Here is a 17,675-nt window from a genome sequence, read left to right on the forward strand (position 1 = left end):
CTAACTGTTTGTGATGGAAGGGACACGCAAAATATTAAAACAACCCAACACAACTAAACACACTAAATAGCATCAGGCAATGCTTCTTCATTATCCTCTCAAATAGCCAACTGTGCCAAGAGGAGAGGATGCACATAATATCTGATGGTGCTCTTATTATGAATCCTACGCCAGTACCTTGTCTTCAGAGACCCATTTTCATTGTAACCTAAACTCTTCAGCACCATCCATACTGTTACTACTCCAACTTTTCAGAGAAACAACAGCACTAACTTAATGCCTTCTTTACTAGGTAAATTCAGAGATACTAATGTGTGAGGTTGCTCTGATCCAGTCTGGGACTTTTGGGTTCTAAAATTATGTAAGACCAATGAATAAATAACAATCCAGTTCTCCTAGGTGACTAATTCAGATCCAGAGTTAGATACACTGATTTGTGTGGTTTACGCAAGTGGTTTCCTTGAGTAGGTGCTGCTATTACATAATGGAAACAATGCTACTGGAAAATATCCTCCTTCCATTATTCCCCTGTAGCACTGCACTTGGGCTCATTACCCTATATCACTTTTTAAAAATTAATGACAAGAACCTACTCTGTGACCCAGATACCAACAACAGTGCAGTCAGAGGCTGAGTAGCACATGGCAGCAGCACAAAGCAGACTGCTGGACTGAGCCCCTTACTTGGAAAAGAGATCCAGGACTCAGGAGTAGATGAAAAACAAGAGTCCAGCTGGGCGAGTGTCCATTGTATGCCAGGACAAATGGTGAAGAAAGGACAAGGTGGGAAAACGTTTTAGAGTTGCCCAAAGTTTTGACAGAACTGGGCCCAATTCAGTTTTAAATCTACCCATGGCCAACACAATTATTAAAAACAAACAAACATGGGTTTTAGTACATGATTGAAATGCCATTTCCACAAATCAACAAGCTGTCCACACCGGGGGAAAAAAATTGTTTTCCAGGACCCTCCCCCCACCCCTTTGAGATGAGATATAATTTTGGATTATAAAGAGATAAATTAGAAGAGAGTCCAGTGCTTGTATAATGCACAAAAACATTACATTAATATTTTAGCTATCTTTTCTTTGTGCAAAGTTCTACAGCAAAAAGCTGTCAGCTTGTGGAGCAGACGTCCAGTCTGTTGGATCAAATGCCTTGAAAGTTTCTTCTCACCTGTTCAACACTTTGACCTTTGGTGACATACTCATTTCCAACTTTCACTCTGGGGTGCAACAAACCCTTAGCCAAATCAGAGGAGTTAAGTCCCATCAGGTAAGCAGCTTTATCAGTACCTAGTCCAAAGAAACAAGATTTCAAATTAATTTTAATTGAAACTTGAAAACATGCCTGCATAGGAACAGGAATTAGATCTATCAATTTCTAAACAGAGAAATTGGATAATGGCTTCTGAATTATTTCTAGGTTTGCCTTACTTTCAGTGCCATCAGTCTCTGCTTGCTCCTCCCTGGGTCTTTGTTTAAATTTCATGTTCCCAAAGTGCATGATCGAACCAGTAAGCTTGTAGGCACCATACTTTTCATCGGGAATAAATCCCAAGATGTCCATGGCTTGCTATAAAAAGGAAACACAAGAGAATATTTTGTTACTTGCCTCTTTGATAACACCAGCATCTTACAGTTCCATAAGGTATCTCTGAATGGCAGGCATTACAAACTGTTCTGGAGATCCTCTCTGAAACAGGAGCTATTGTAACAGTCTTGAGACCACTCATTACAAGGGGTGTTACTTAGTCCCACTGGAAATCCACATTCTTCTCCATGTCTCCATCCCCATGGGCCTTTTATATGAAAGTGGAGAAGATTTTGTGCCCAGGAACAATACCTGCAGATGTCCAAATTGTAAGGATTATGATGTGAAACAATTAACACCTGGGCTCCACTCCTGCTTCCATTTACATCAATGGTAAAAATCCCACTGATTCCAATTAGAGAAGGACTAGGCTAGTGACAGTACTCTTCCCTCAACACACACACTCATTTAATGTATCAAGCAAATGCCAAATTAACGAGGTCTTACATCTGTTGCCATCAGCTCTTCTCCATCATCCAAATTGTCCACAGTCACTGCCCCTTGTGAACTAAAGTGGTAGTCATAGGGATTGGTAGACACAAGCAACATATCTGCAAAAGAACCACCATAGTCAAGCAGTGCCACTCCAAATGACCTGAAACTGATTCAAGACGAAAAAGAATCCACTGTTTGACATCTCTCTCTCTCTCTCTGTACAACTTCACATGCACTTAGAGCATGCGTCTCCTGAAGAGACAGTTTTTTGTTTTAAAAAGAGGAAACTAAGACTTGAAAACGTTCAGAAGTTACACCCTGTAGGCATTTTCTACACACAGGTAATCAGCTGGTACCCTCTCATAATCCCAATTCCACCAGGCAAGAACATTGTTTTCATTATCTGTGATTCGCTACTGACTGTAAACACAACTAGGCTATGCTAAAATATCTTTCAGACTAGAAACCAAGAATTGGAGAGGGCAAGAATAAAAAAAAAGTGTCTGTAAATACACATCTGTTATGCAGGAAGGCTCTTTTGGAGTATGTGAACGTCATTGGTCATGCACGTGAACGTGTGTTTTTGGGCATATGCCCACTGTATATCTTTAGAGATAATAGGACTCATACACATACAGAAGAACAAATATCCCAGCATGATCAAAGACAGGGGCGTTAGACAATAAGTAAGGTAGAGGACCAGGTATGCGTATTCTGTGCTCTGCCTTGTTTCCAAGATAAACTCAGAGAATAATGTATTTTAAGAATCTTTGAGCTGAGCTGTCCTTCACTAGCCTTGTGTTTTAGGGGAATTCTCACTATCCTGAGGCGAATAGAAAAAATATTTCACACTGTTGTCGATTAACAACAGCGTAACTAAGCTTCTGCTCTACTTCTTACTTCTCTTCCACAATGAAAAACAAAAATTAGAGATATATATTCTAGAAAGTACTTTGCTCTGCAAACGTTTATGGAATTTGCATCCTCTGTAACAAATGTGAACACTCTAATGGCACAAGCAGGGAACTGGGTTATCTTCCTGCCTTTACTACAGATGTCCTGAGTGATCTTGGGCAAGTCCTAAAGGTTTTGTCCCTCAATTTTCCCACATTTAAATGGGGATACCCCCCAAACCTTACTACCTCAGATGGTGGTTTGAGGCTTATTGTTTTTAAGATGCTTTGTGATCCCTAGCTACATAAATCTTAAGTAGTACTGTTTATTATAAATAGCAGTAAGCAAAATATTTTAAAAATCCAACCTGGGATTGCATTCTCCTATACTAACATGTAACACTTGTTAACATTAGTGGGCATTCTGTATCAGCATGTCAAAATGAAAATTGCCCTTCATGTTGCTGCTATCAAAAAAAACCTCATTTGAAAAGATCCACAGATTAATGACATTTCATTTTGACATACTCCATTTTTTTGAGAAGTGGAAGCATAAGGATCCTCTTGAACGTAATAGTATTTTTTTGCCTTTGGCCATTTACCCAATCAGGCAAGGGCTGATTTTTTTGTGCTCACCCACCCAATATTTTAGGCTTACCTTGTAGCTCTGCTTTCTTTCCTGACAGGATCTGGTAGAAAATATGATAGGATCTTTCACCTGGCTGCTGGAAAATCACTCGGGATTTCTCCAGTAAATCTGGGTAGATAATAAAAAGTTCAGTAAGAGAAAGCTTTTTCTCGGAAGTGTCAGACACAAATTTGTGATTCTATAGCAAGGAGAACGATTGTTGCTTACAAATTTCAATATCGGCAGATGCCAGCTTGCCTGTGGTTCCAAAATGGATTCTGATAAATTTACCCTAATTTTGCAAAAGAACATTCTAATTACTGCAAATAAACTGTAAAGAGGTACAACAAATATCAAAATACAATGCTTGTATGATAGTCAGACTGCTTAGATCTATTAGCTTTCTGATGTGGGGAGAGGGTATTTTCCATCAAGATACGCTAAATGTAGAGCTTAATTGAGTTATATATTATGCTTAACAGTTTTCAAAGCCGAAACAAACACACACACTGATGCTCACGTTTGTTTCGGCTTTGAAAAATGTTAAGCACAATGTATAAGTACGTTAATCATAACACTTAGTAGATTTTTTTATATATTACACTTGCAAACACACAAAAAATACCTGTGAGAAGGCAAGTATTACCATACACATTTGACAGATTAATATACAAACAGGTCCACCTAGCAAGTCTATGTGGTGTTCAACTGCCTGTTACATCCTTCACATTTTCCTTGGTTTGGGTGGCCGTCTAACTCAGGTGGAGCAGTGAGGCCATCAACGGTAGTGGCTCTCTCCTGACCAGTGTTCTTCTTCCATTTCCCTGTTGGATTGTTACTTCTGGTCTTGACCTTACAACATGCTGCCGAAGCTGTTCTACCCACTAGCTTATCAAAACAGGGCTGTTGTTTTCATGGTCCCTTGCTCTTGGAATTTGACAGGAAAATAGGGCTCAATATCTCATTAAATTGTACCCAAATTATTTACTTCAGCTGTTTAATCACGTGCAGTCTCTGTGTTGAAAAGGGCTACTATATGCATACCCCCCCTCTCTTTTTAAGTTATGCTCTTTGATGTGGCATTTTTTTTTAATATCATCAACAGTATTTTTTCTCGATTTGATCATTGTTAGTTACATTTCAACCATGAAGCAATCCAAGCACCTCAGTGGAGGAAATGACAGGCACTTTATAAATAGGATGAATAGATTATTATTATTATTATTACCACATTACATATTATTATTCTATATGTTATGAATAAGGGCAGGTTAACAGGACATTTGAACTACAGACTGGACTTACAAAACGTGAGGAGTTGTCATTTCTCAGGGTTTTGGCATTGCCAAAGGCTTCTAAGGCAGGATTTGCTTGGATGATTTGATCTTCCAAGGTTCCCTAAAAATCAAAGGGTTGAAACATGGTTAATAACCATCAGCATATAAACACATTATACAAATCTAACTCAACATGTGTAGCTCACACCTGTAGCTAGTACAGCCGGAACAGAGCACAGGAGCAAGATTCTCAGCCCTCAGTGTTCTAAAATCCTTGAATTCTAACAGCTGTCTTCTAGATTTCATGCTGAATGGCAACTGAGAACAAGTAAACCAACCCTGTTTTTGAAGTGCTATAGCACAGGTGTATATGGAAGTGTGTGCATGTATGGGAGACACTATAGAATAAAGTGAGAAGCACTGACTAAATAACAGATACGTTAGTATTGGTTGAAGGCACTCAAAATTCCTAATGGGTAAGATTTTCAATCACAGCTAGAGGATTTAGAACTCCACATAACTCCCATTAATTTGAATTAGTTTACGACTATGTGCTGAAGTGAAGTTAATTTGAATAGTCTAGGCTCAGTTGGAATATGGGACAATATAGAATGGAATTATATTAAACAGAGACTCATGACCTGCCCTTGCAAACTAAGTACCATTTTCAGATTGAAAATATAAGACAAAATAGTGAAGTCATCAGCTTACCCCAGTCCTGGTGGCTGGTTGCTACCAAAGGAGCAATAATAACAACAAACAATAACAATAACAACCAAACAAACAAAAAAGAAAGAAAGAAAAAGGGGGACATTATGATTACTACCATGAAGGACTTTATGAAAGATGGAAAGATTAGCAAGGCTTAGAGATCTAGTCAGCACAAACCAGGCAAGCTCTAGGCATATACAGTGTGTGAAGCTCACACATTTTGTGGGGAGTGGGGCCAGAGGTGAAACTAAGCCAGTCCGGTATGGTGTACCGACAAGAGCCAGTACACCTTGCTGGACTGGACTGGCTTCCCCAGGCTGGCAATTTAAAGGGCCCGGGGCTCCCTGCAGTGGCTGGAGCCCTGGGCCCCTTAAATTGCTTCCAGAGCCCTGCTGCTGGAGCCCTGGCTTAGCCGCGGCAGGGCTCTGGCAGTGATTTAAAAGGCCTAAGGCTCCTGCTGCTGTGGGGACCCCCAGGCCCTTTAAATCACTGCTGGAGTCCTGCCGCTGCTACCAGGGGGCTCCGGCAGTGGGGCTTGGGTGGTGCTTTAAAGGGCCTGGGGCTCCCCGCAGCAGCCTGAGCCCTGGACCCTTTAAGTCTTGATTTAAAGGACCCTGGTATTTAAAGGCTCTGCCTCTTCCAGTTGAGGGCCCACCCCCTGCTCAGGACTCCGGAGTACTGGTAAGTCCTTTAAGTTACTTTCACTCCTGGGTGGGGCTCACTGACAGCACCCCCTCTCTCAGTGCATACTGTTGGCTTCCCTCTGCTGCTATTACCCCCTGCTCCTGGCACATCTTGGAATAGGAAAGTATGGGTCCAACCTTGTTTGTTCCCACAGTCCCTTATCCAAACCAGCTGCCCCAGTGGATTCCAATCAGAACAACAGACCGGATGCAGAGCTAAGACATGACATCAGAGAACAAGAACAAAGGGATACAAGCAGAAATAGACAAGCTTTAGAAAACTGGATCCTGTGGCACCTGAACTTCTGGAGCTGTAATATCTATTATTGATCATGATGAAGACAATGGAGATAAAGTGTTACCTCATTTATCAAACTATGGCCGAACTTCCAATTTCAGTTTCCAGTTTGCATGACTCAGTGTGTATGCCCAACTGACTCCATCCCTCAAAATCAGGCACCCACCTGGTTTGCACATATACATTTGGCTACTGGGCACTCAGCCACCTGGTACTTGTTTGGTATGCACAAAATGAGTGCTTGCATGATTTTGTGTCATCATCAGTCACATGTACAAAATCAGGGACTGACTGACAATTAGGCCCTCTATATGCAGTATAGAGGACTCACTTAATCCACCACAGAAGTGTATTCAGTGTAGAGGTGAAATGAGGCAACTTTTGGTTGAACAGCTCACAACACCACTACACAACAATATTCAAATGGAATTCCAGGCAGTGAGTACAGGCAGAATGTAACTTACCAAATTGGAATTTAGGAGAACTGGTTGAAATTTTTTTGTCAACATTCTTTTTTGACAACCCTTTCTCCCCACTTCAAACAAACAATAAAATGTTTTTCAACAAAACAGAAGTTTTGTTGAGAAATTTTCCAAGTTTTTGACAACGAAAAACATTTTTCGTTTTTTTTTAACAAATACCCAAAACATTCAGCAAAAAAATTAATTGAAAACAAAAAGTTCATTTTTATCTAAGTTTTTCATGGAAAAGCAAAGACAGTTTTTGATCAGCTCTAGAATCTAGTCAGGACAGCAAGGCTAATGGTTTCTGGAAAAAAGTACCGTGCAGTCTTCAATAATCACAAGTGGTAGAAGCCTTGGGTTTGCTGTCCCATCTGGAAGGCAGCAGCTTCAGCAGAAGCTATGCCCCTAACACCAGGTTGAGGAAGACTACTGCTGACTCAGAAGGAGAAACACCACTTATTCAGTCATTAACACCTTTTCCTCAAGCACCCAGTCTTTTCCTTTTGGATCTCCTGTCCAAGTGGTGGTCATGTCCACTGCTGCTTAGCATGTGAGATCTGATGGTATGATTATGCACTCATAAGGTAGGTTTCACACAATAGGATAATCTTGGCCATCATTAAATAGCCCCTTGCATACTCACACTTTTTTTACCAGGTTCCCCGAGTGCTGCGACCGTGGCAAAATACTGAATGACACGCTTTGTATTCACAGTCTTGCCGGCACCAGATTCTCCACTAAAAGCAGAGGGATAATAATGACACTCCTAAAACCAGCCATATTTCACCCTCCAATCCTGCCAACTCTTCATTCCTGACAGGCTCTTCTCAGCTGCTTATTGTGCTCCTACTGCTGATGCTTGGACTTTAGAGTGGCAATTCATACCACTGATAGAATGAACAGGGATGAATATTGGCAAGAGCAATAACTAATTATTCACCTGACTGGGCTCAGAAATGTAATAATAATTTGCATTGTGTAGTAAGTTCCGTCTAAGTACAGCGAGTTGCATTACAAACGTCAAGTCTCAACACTGGAGATAGGTGAATGTTACAGCCAGCAGGGTAATGGATCCAGAAAGGCAAAGTTACTTGACCAACATTACACAGCAAGTAGCTGAGCTGTGAATAGTATCCAAGTACCGGGCTCTACAAACAGTGCTCTAGCCACTAGACCACGCTCCCTGCTTTGATTGTTGTGGTTTGCTCCCTCCTTACATTTGACTGCCTCGTCAAAATGTCTAGTTTAAATACATTTTGTGCTGGTGAAAGGTGCCAAATTAACCACTTTGGGAAAAGAGGTCTTCTATCTACCCATAGGACAGGTAGAGCAATGGCAGCAACAGCACACCTTTCATCTGTGCTGCCTTCCCAGTGTGCCTTGTGCCTGGACTGAAAGGACCACATCTGGTTTGTTAGGGAAGGGGTCACAGTGAGTTAAGTCCTGAGCCACTCATTTCACACTGGCTACAGTATAGCCATCTGATGGCAACAGCTTCCAATCACGAACTCAGACTCAGACTTTAAGATCAGAAGGGACCATCATGATCATCTAATCCAGTGGTCGCCAACCTTTTTACACCCAAAATCATTTTTGAATTTAAGGGAAACCCAGGATCTACCCCATCTCCTCCTTGAGGCCCTGCACCACTCACTCCATCCCCCCCATCACTTGCTCTCCCTCGCCCTCCCTCCCTCCCTCCCACCCACCAGGCTGGGGCAGGGTTTTGGGAAGGGGTGTGGGCTCTGGGCTGGGATCAAGGGGTTCACAGTGTGGGAGGGACTCTGGGCTGAGCCTGGGGTGCAGGAGGGGATGAGGGATGCAAGCTCTGGGAAAGAGCGGAAGTGCAGAAGGGGGCTCTGGGCTGAGGCAGAGTGTTGAGGTGTAGGAGGGGGTGCTGGCTCTGGGAGGGGGGTCAGGGCTGGGGCTTGTGGTGTAGGAGGATGTTCGGGGTGCAGGAGGCGGTTTGGGGTGCTGGCTCTGGGAGGGGGCTCAGGGCTGGGGTGCAGCCTTCTGCAAGGCAGCACTTACCTCCAGCAGCTCCCAATCAGCGATACAGCATGGCTGCTGCTAAGGCAGGCTCCCTGCCTACCCTGGCCCCATGCTGCTCCTGGAAGAGGCCGATGCGCTCCTGCAGCCCTTAGGGGGGCAGGCGGCATGAGGTTCTGCATGCTGCCTCTCTCTGCAAGCAATGTCCCCGGAGCTCCCATTGGCCATAGCTCCCCATTCCCAGCCAATGGGAATGGTGCTTGCAGAGAGAAGCAGCATGCCGAGGGAAACCCCTGACCCCCTGCCCTTGGGACCACGTTGGCTGCTTCTGGGAGCAGTGTGGGGCCAGGGCAGGTAGGGAGCCTGTCTTAGTGGCAACCATGCTATGTCACTGGAGATCATGATCGACCGGTTGGCCACCACTGATCTAGTCTGATCTCCTGACCGTTGCAGGCCACAGAACCTCCCTCACCACCCATTCCTGTAATAGACCCTAACCTCTGGGCTGCGTTACTGAAGTCCTCAAATCATGGTTTAAAGACTTCAAGTTACAGAAAGTTCACCATTTAAAGGTCAAGCTCAAAACAGTCACTCTAGAAGTGCAAGACTGTGTACTCCATTCTTAAGCACATTGAAACTGGATGTCCAAGATGTCATTCACCTGGAAATTGCTCGGCATTCAAGGGTTAACTGAGTTTCCGCCCCACCCATTCACAGACATTGCATTTCAGGAGGACTTTTTTTCTTTTTGCAGTAACAGATTCCCAAACCAGATGAAAAATAAACACCTACGTGATCAGCATAGACTGGTTCTCTCGATCTACGGAAAAAAAAAAGGAGAAGAAAGGCAGGTTATTAAAAGTATGAGCGTAATAGGAAACAAACAGAAGGATCCAATCTTTAGAGGCCACTGTAAGTATAGCACAACATTAAATGCTCCAGTGCTTCGTCCAATCCAGTTTTAAAAGTCAAGTGACGTTCATTCTGCCACTTCTCCTGAGAAACTATGCCATCATGTCAAAGCAAAATATTCTTCCTATTCCTTCTACACATAGCTTTGCTCACTTCCAACTGGTTCTTCTGCTTATGCCCCACTGGGCCACCCTAAATGTTTACACAGAGATGGTTCTTTTATATGTATAATTACTGTACGTGCACTCAAGTTTCATTGTAGACTTTAAAAAAAAAAACTTGGCCAAAATTCATCTTCATTTTATTTCCACTGACCTCAGTGAGTTACACTCAGGATTTATTTGGCCCATTCTGACCATAATTGTGCCATTAGCTGAAAAACAAACTTCTCTTCTGAGCCAAGTTTATGTCAACATCTCTCTGTTCTCCACCCTCTCCCATTCTCTTCCATTTGTTAGTCCCTTTTCGAGAGCAGGATGAGACTTCTGTAGTTTCTAAAAAAAAAGGTGTTAAAAATCACACGCTCCAGTAATTGCTTTTTTGCATTTCCACCTGTAATAAGATTTCCTTATTGTAGCTGGCACGTGTGCACCATCACTGCCCTCTAATGGAAGGACTCAGACTTGATCAAATATTTATTGCATTGTTTCTAGTGGATATAAAGCCTAATACTACTGATTGCTAATGAGATTTTCCACTAATCCAAGAAGCAGTGCATGTGAAGTTGATGCAAAAGATCCAGCATTCCTTCCTCCATGATTAGGTGTTCAGATTAGTGTAGAATAGGTGAATAGAAGATGCACGTATTATACGTATAGTTTAGACTAGTGGCTTTCAGACTTATTTGATCACTTCTCCCTTCTTCGTGTCTGTAGTAGGTTACAACCCCCCACCAGAAAAGTACATACACTGATTAAAAAAAAAACAACCCACCATGCCACTCTCACTAATATTAAAACAGTAAGACATTGATCCAATCTGAGCCAATGATCCATTGTAATAAGAGCAAAAGCAAAACTGTGATTGTGGTTGATGCTTACAATTAAATGTGCACACGCCACACTTAATTGTAAGCACCTGAGTAGTAACAGCCATTGATTTGTGGCTCTCCCTCATTTTTAGCTCCAGTTTGGTTTCCCCTCAATTTGTTAAAATCCTCTGCAACCAACTACTCTTTGAAAGTGAACCAGCATTTCCTCAACTACGGAAATAGTACAGCCTTCAGAAAGTAATGAAAAGACAGACAGCTCTGAGCTTTGAGCCAAGGATTTCAGACAGGCTGCATCAAAACAAAAAATCAGATACTTATTTTCACATAACGTATTATGAAGGTAGGTTGCCAATTTTCTAATCACAGAAAACCGAACATCCTTGTTCCACTCCTAGCCCCACCCCTTCCTCAAAGCCCTGCCCCTGCTCACTCCATCCTCATCTCCCTCCGCTGCTCACTCTCTCTCACCCTCACTCACTTTCTGTGGGCTGGGGCAGTGGGTTGGGGTGCAGGAGGGAGTTCAGGGTCCAGGCTCCAGCTGGGCAGCACTTACCTTAGGCAGCTTCCGGAAGCAGCTGTCATGTCCAGCTCATAGGCAGAGGGGCCAGGGAGTTCTGCACGCTGTCCACGCCTGCAGGCACTGCGCCCACAGCTCCCTTTGGCCATGGATGTGGCAGTGAGCCTAAGAGCCAGACGGAAGCCACGTGGAGCCTGCCTTAGCCCACTGCGCTGCCAACTGGACTTTTAGTGGCACAGTCAGCGCTGCTGAGTGGTGCCACCAGGGTCCCTTTTCGAACTGGTGTTCTGGTCAAAAACCAGACGCCTGGCAACCCTATATGAAGGTGCTCATGAACCTAGAGTTAACTTCCATTTTAACTCCTATTTTTCATCCTCCTCTACCCCTCATTGAAGTTACTGATTTCTTTGTACGTTGAGAGGCTTAAACTAGAGTGTAGGACACTTATTTTTACTGAGAATTTGGAAGTTATAAGATTAAGAGGTTTATTTCCTACTTAATTGAAAGTTACGTGCCTTGAATTTTTCCTCAGGGCCTCATGATTTTTTTTTTTTGGTCCTCATATTTTCAGCAGCAGTAGATTATCAAAGCTCCACAGAGATAGCTCTTCACACACTCAGCACTGGACAATCTTTAGGAATGTTCATCATTAGGGACTGGAATCACAGAGAGTATAGGAGGAGCTCAAACTAGTTTAAACCAGTTTTATTACCCTATTTGTTTTCTATCCCTTGATTGGATAAGCTTATTCTTCTTATTAGAAGTCTTGAACAAGTCACTGGGGCTTTGTATCTTTCTGTTCTCAAGTCTAAACCCTTTTGGAGAGTACCTGGACACTCAGTGCTGGTCGGTTTCACTGTTAAAATTCTATCCAGTTAAAAAAAAAAGTGAGCTTCAGTCACATAGGCAAAAAAACATAAATTCAAGTTTGAAAAGCAAATGATGCTACTTACTGCGCAGCATGTCATTGTATGCGTTATCTGCAATGGAGAAGATGTGAGGGGGAGCCTCTGACCGCCTCTTGCCTTTGTATGCATTAACGACCTCCGGGTTGTAGACTGGAAGCCATTTGTAGGGGTTTATAGTTACACAGAATAAACCTGAATAGGTCTAAAAAGGAACCCAAGATGGGGAGTAAATGGCCTTTATATAGAGTGAGATTTAAGACAAATCTATCATTTGTCAGTTTTAATATCAGTCATCTATTAGCTCTTACACAGTGCCTTTTGGCCCAGATTTTTAAAGGTATTTAGGTGCTGCTCTACTCAGCATTAAAAGGCCTAGGTGACTTAAATGACTTTCAAAAATGACTTAGGCACTTAGAGTATATGTACACTGCAATTATAAACCCATGACTGGCTCCTGCCAGCTGACTTGGGCTCGGTCCATGGGGCTGTTTAATTGAAGTATAGATGTCTGGGCTCAGACTGGAGCCCGCCTGTATGATCCTGTGAGGTAGGAGGGTCCCAGACTTCAGGCTGCAACCTGAGCCAGAATGTCTACACTACAATTAAACAGCCCTATAGCCCAAGCCCGAGCCAGCCAACAAGGGCCAGCCACAGGTGCCTAATTGCAATGTAGACATACCCATAGGAGCCTAAGTCTCATTCAAAGTCACTGTCCTTTATCCATTGATATTAAAGGACTTTACAAAAGAAAGATGATAAGCATGATCCCTGGTTAACATATGAGAAGCTAAAGAGCAGAGATGAATTCTGCTTTGGAAATATGGACATGCAGCTTCCAATGATTTCAGTCAGAATTGCCTATATCAAGCTGAGGGGAAAATTTGGCCCTATTAAGTTAGTTGCTATTGAAGCTTTTCCTTGCAGTGAATAGAACTTGCAGTGATCTTTCTTTTTGGGGAGCTGCTGTACCAGGGAAGGCTTTAGAGCCAAACAAGATAGACAGACAGTGAGGCTGCGGACAGGAAAATAGAAAGCCAACTTCCCTCACCCTCACCTGCCCCCCCGCCAAAACAAAACCAAAAACAAAACAGTTACAAACATTTTAAGCTTGAGCCACTGATGCCTAAGGAACTAGGAATGTCTATGGAGGGCTCTTGATTAGTACTGAGAGCAGTACAAAATGAACCAGTCCATTCTGCTGTCCCACCTCTTAAGGCAAAAAAACCCACTGCCTTTATTGCTTTTGTCTTTAGCTTAGTGTTCAGACACAAAATTGACCCCCCGCCAAATACATGTCCTTCCTGAAAATGAATTGAGGTCAATAATTTTAGGGTCACTCAATGCTGGAAGTAGAATACGAAGTACAGGCAACGTTGTTAGCATCGTGGCACTTGCGGAATACATTTCAAAACACATACGTTGATCCAATGACCCTTACATAAATCATCCAGTGGCTATAGCGCCTCCTCAAATTGTGTAGCACAGATGCCTCATTAAGGTGAGTCAACATAGCCATGTCCTCAATCATGTCAAACTTCGGGGGGTTCATCGGCTGAACATCATCTTCTTTTACAGTGACAGTCTGCAGAGACAGACAAGTATAACATTGCTGGCAACTACTGTCACCTTGTCTTTCCACACTACCTACAGTGTGACATTAAAAAAGCAACAAGTGAGCTGATGACGCACCTTTAAAGAGATGCTCACATGTATTAAAGATTCCACTTGGGGATGGATTGACTATTGTATTTTTTAACCAATAGAAACTAAGCATTACTATTTTTTATTTATTTATATCAGGGGTGGGCAAACTATGGCCTGTGGGCCACATCTGGCCTGCAGGACCATCCTGCCCGGCCCCTGAGCTCCTGGCTGGGTAGCTAGCTCCCAGTCCCTCCCCTACTGTCCTCCTTCCTCCACAGTCATGCCACCACACGGGCAGTGCTCTGGGTGACGGGGCTGTGTGCTCATGCAAGGCAGAATGGCAGCGTGTCTGCCTCTGGCATGGTAAGGGGACTGGGGCCAGGGGGTTGGATATGGGGCAGGTGGTTTGGGGGAGGCAGGGGACATGGAGCAGGGGGGCGGTTGGATGGGGCAGAGGTTTAGGGGAGGCAGGGGATGAGGAACAGGGGGGATTGGATGGGTATGGGGTCCTGGGGGGGCCTGTCGGGGGCAGGGGTGTGGATAGGGGTCGGAGCAGTCAGGGGACAGGGAGCAGGAGGGGTTGGATAGGGAGTGGGGTCCCAGGGGGCAATTAGGGGTGGGAGTTCTGGGAGGGGCTAGTCAGGGGACAAGGAGCAGGGAGGAGGGTTGGATGGGCAGGGGTTCTGAGGGGGGCAGTCAGGGGGTGGAAAGTGGAAGGGGTCAGATAGGGGGTGGGGGTCAGGCTGTTTGGGGAGGCACAGCCTTCCCTACCCGGCCCTCCATACAGTTTCGCATCCTGATGTGGCCCTCGGGCCAAAAAGTTTGCGCATCCCTGATTTATATTCTGATATTACCCAGAGGCCTGAACTGAGATTGCGGCCCCATTGCACAAACACAGGGGGACAGTCAGTCTGTGCCCTGATCTAACCACGCAGGACAGACAGGGAAAACTACACAGGGTCAGACTGAAAGGGAAAACAAAGGAAGGGATGCAGCTTGCCCAAAGATCATAGAGGAGGCCAGTGGCAGAGCCACGAATAAGAAGCACGTCTTCTCAGTCCCAGTACATCACACCCTGTGCATGACATGACACCGCCTCCCTGTGCAGGCTCTTTTACTGAAACTTCAAGCAACTCTCTCAGACCACACACATTTCTGATTCTTTGGGACCATAGAAGAAATTTTCCCAGCATGAGGAAATTCTTCAGATCAGCCTGTCCTACATACATGATGTTCTCTGTTAGGGGTAACAGATGTCAGATGAGCATGAGGCATAAGAACAGGGAAAGACAGACAGAGGTGATAAAGTATGAAGTTGCATGATCTTGGAAAACATTAAGTACAATGCAGTTTAATTTTTTCCCTCTGGGATAGGATTGCTCAGTTGCATACTTTGCTCTTCAATACCAGAAAAGAGAAAAAATGTACAGAAAAAACAAAACAAAACAAAACAAAACAAAATAAAATAAAATAAAATAAAATAAAAACACACACATGGGCTGTGGCTATTAACTGGTTTGATTCTGATTACACCAATCATCATGCACTGATAGACAAATGGAAAAATGTTCCATACCTTTCCATCCACAGTCTCAACAGTGACTTTGCCACCGCTGCTCTCTTTAATATCTCCTTCAATATAAGCTTTCTTTTCATCAGTAATCCAACACTTCCTCTTCCCTATGGAATAAAATAGGTAATAATTGACCATATTATAGGGCTATTGATTAATATTATTAAGATTACTTCCATACTGCAAGCATATGAAACCCTTTAGGTGATATCACACCATCAAACCAAGTGCATTACATCCACCAATATCCATGGGAGCTGCATGTGTAGTTGTGGGGTATAAAGTCCCTTAATATTACTTTTATATTTTCCATTTGCAAATTCAACTTTTCTCTTCTATAGAGCCTTTCCTCAGGGTATGCAAAACATTTCACAAATGTTAATTAAGCCTCAATAACTTTGGAGAAAGGTAGGCATCACCATCAACTTACAGATGGGGAAACTGTGGCACAGATGTTAAGTATCTTCTCCAGAGTCATACAACAAACCACTATCAGAACCAAGAATAGATCCCTTGTTTCTTGCTTCCCAGCCATGTGGCATAATCACACTGTCACATTCTTATAATTAGGTCTACTACTGTTTGCCATGTAAATCATTAATAGTAGTAACAATCTGTATCCAGCTACACACATCTCCTTTCCTGGGCTAGGAGTAACTTGACTAGCTCCAAGATGTCTAAAAGCTATTACTCTTTACTATGGAATAGTAGAAACAGTTTATTGATATACAGAATAAATCCCTCCCCCTTATCTATGTATTTATACTCTCACTCGTTACTCTACATCAAGATCCTCTGTGAACGGCTTGCAAGAAAAATAAGTTACGGGAAACAAATCTTACAAAGTGAGGCCTGCAGACTAAATTCAAACCATACACTGTCATTAGAAAGTTAAGTCCGTGTACACAGACTAGATTTCAGGTGGATATATAGACAATAGATATACAATGCACAGGTGGCATAAATATAGATGCATTAGTCAGACCAGGGTAATTAATGTTTTTGTTATAGTAGTATCCGTGTGCTACACTTTTTAAACAAACAAATACGAAAATCCCTCTCCTGAAGAACTTACAGTTGTAATGCTCCTAATTTGTAAATCCAATTAAATATTCAGTTCACCAACTTTTTCAGGTTAACAGGCCAAGCAAAGGAAAACATATCCTGTCTTACCATCAAATGCCACAGTTTGTAATATCATTATCTCCTTATCGCTCTTCCTGAGGAAAGGTGTAGCCTCCCCGAATTCCGACATGTCCATCATCTTGGCGAGTTCTCTAGACAGTGCAGCCCAAAGAGAGAAGAAAAGGATCTAGTCTACAAAATAGAAAATTCTCCCATTTTACAATAAGTCTGAGATATGATCCAAAACATACAGAAAAATATGATTGGGATGGAAGCTGTCAAGGGTGCCTGTAATAAGGGTGGTTACAATTTTCAAATGCAAATTTGACAAGTCAACCATAGATTCTGGGCCACATTATATCCTCAGTTAACCTCTTCCTCTGCAAGCTCCTGGAAGTCAATGGAGTAGTAGCCATAGTTGTGGGTCACAATTTTCTCCATGGGAGAATTTGGTATAGCCTTTTTTTCTGGCACAAATGGTAAACTATCATTTTAAACCAAAGTTCAGAAGACAAATGGAGAGGTGAGCTCCTGCATGTGAAAACTGATGCACTTAGTCCTGCCTGAGTCATTCACAATCAAGTGGAGGAAGGGGAAGATTTTCAAAACCACACAATGTTACCTAATTCTTCTCCTGTCTATGGGAGTTTGCTGAGCTGTTTTGAAAATTTCATTTCATTGTCTAGGACTGCTTAACTGCTAGATGTTCCAAGTATGGTTCCATGTAAATGAATTTTCTTGACATGCAGATTAAATGGGATTCAGTATTTTATTGTTAATGCACATTTTAAGACAATGGCTTTATGGTCTTTCTGATTCAGTCTCGTGGTCAAGCTTGTTTTTTTGTACTTTTGTTTTTTCTGATGCGCTCTGCCAAAAAATGTGAGATGTAGGAAGCCAAACAAACGTGTGTCTTATCCATTTTGCTTATCTATATATTTGTTTGTCATTATAATTCTAAAGATAAATCCTGTAATCCATGCTCAGACAGCAACTGGGCTGAACAGGAATTTTGACTGAGCAAGAACTATAGGA

The 17,675-nt window shown here is 42.8% G+C and overlaps 1 protein-coding gene across 1 annotated transcript in view; it reads right to left on the reverse strand.

The window, feature by feature from the left end:
• The window catches only part of MYH15 (myosin heavy chain 15), a 59,536-nt gene extending 42,757 nt beyond the window's left edge, over positions 1–16,779 (reverse strand). The window contains exons 1-13 of the mRNA XM_032780256.2: positions 16,689–16,779; positions 15,519–15,622; positions 13,737–13,880; positions 12,344–12,500; positions 9,763–9,790; positions 7,625–7,718; positions 5,537–5,557; positions 4,854–4,946; positions 3,777–3,840; positions 3,579–3,677; positions 2,040–2,143; positions 1,436–1,574; positions 1,176–1,294 (exon numbers count right to left, since the gene is read on the reverse strand). Coding sequence (XP_032636147.1) covers positions 1,176–1,294; positions 1,436–1,574; positions 2,040–2,143; positions 3,579–3,677; positions 3,777–3,840; positions 4,854–4,946; positions 5,537–5,557; positions 7,625–7,718; positions 9,763–9,790; positions 12,344–12,500; positions 13,737–13,880; positions 15,519–15,622; positions 16,689–16,779 — 1,257 coding nt within the window. The remainder of the gene's footprint in view (positions 1–1,175; positions 1,295–1,435; positions 1,575–2,039; positions 2,144–3,578; positions 3,678–3,776; positions 3,841–4,853; positions 4,947–5,536; positions 5,558–7,624; positions 7,719–9,762; positions 9,791–12,343; positions 12,501–13,736; positions 13,881–15,518; positions 15,623–16,688) is intronic.
• Positions 16,780–17,675: the final 896 nt, after the last annotated feature.

The sequence above is a fragment of the Chelonoidis abingdonii genome, chromosome 1 (assembly GCF_003597395.2).
Source record: "Chelonoidis abingdonii isolate Lonesome George chromosome 1, CheloAbing_2.0, whole genome shotgun sequence".
NCBI lineage: Eukaryota > Metazoa > Chordata > Testudines > Testudinidae > Chelonoidis > Chelonoidis abingdonii.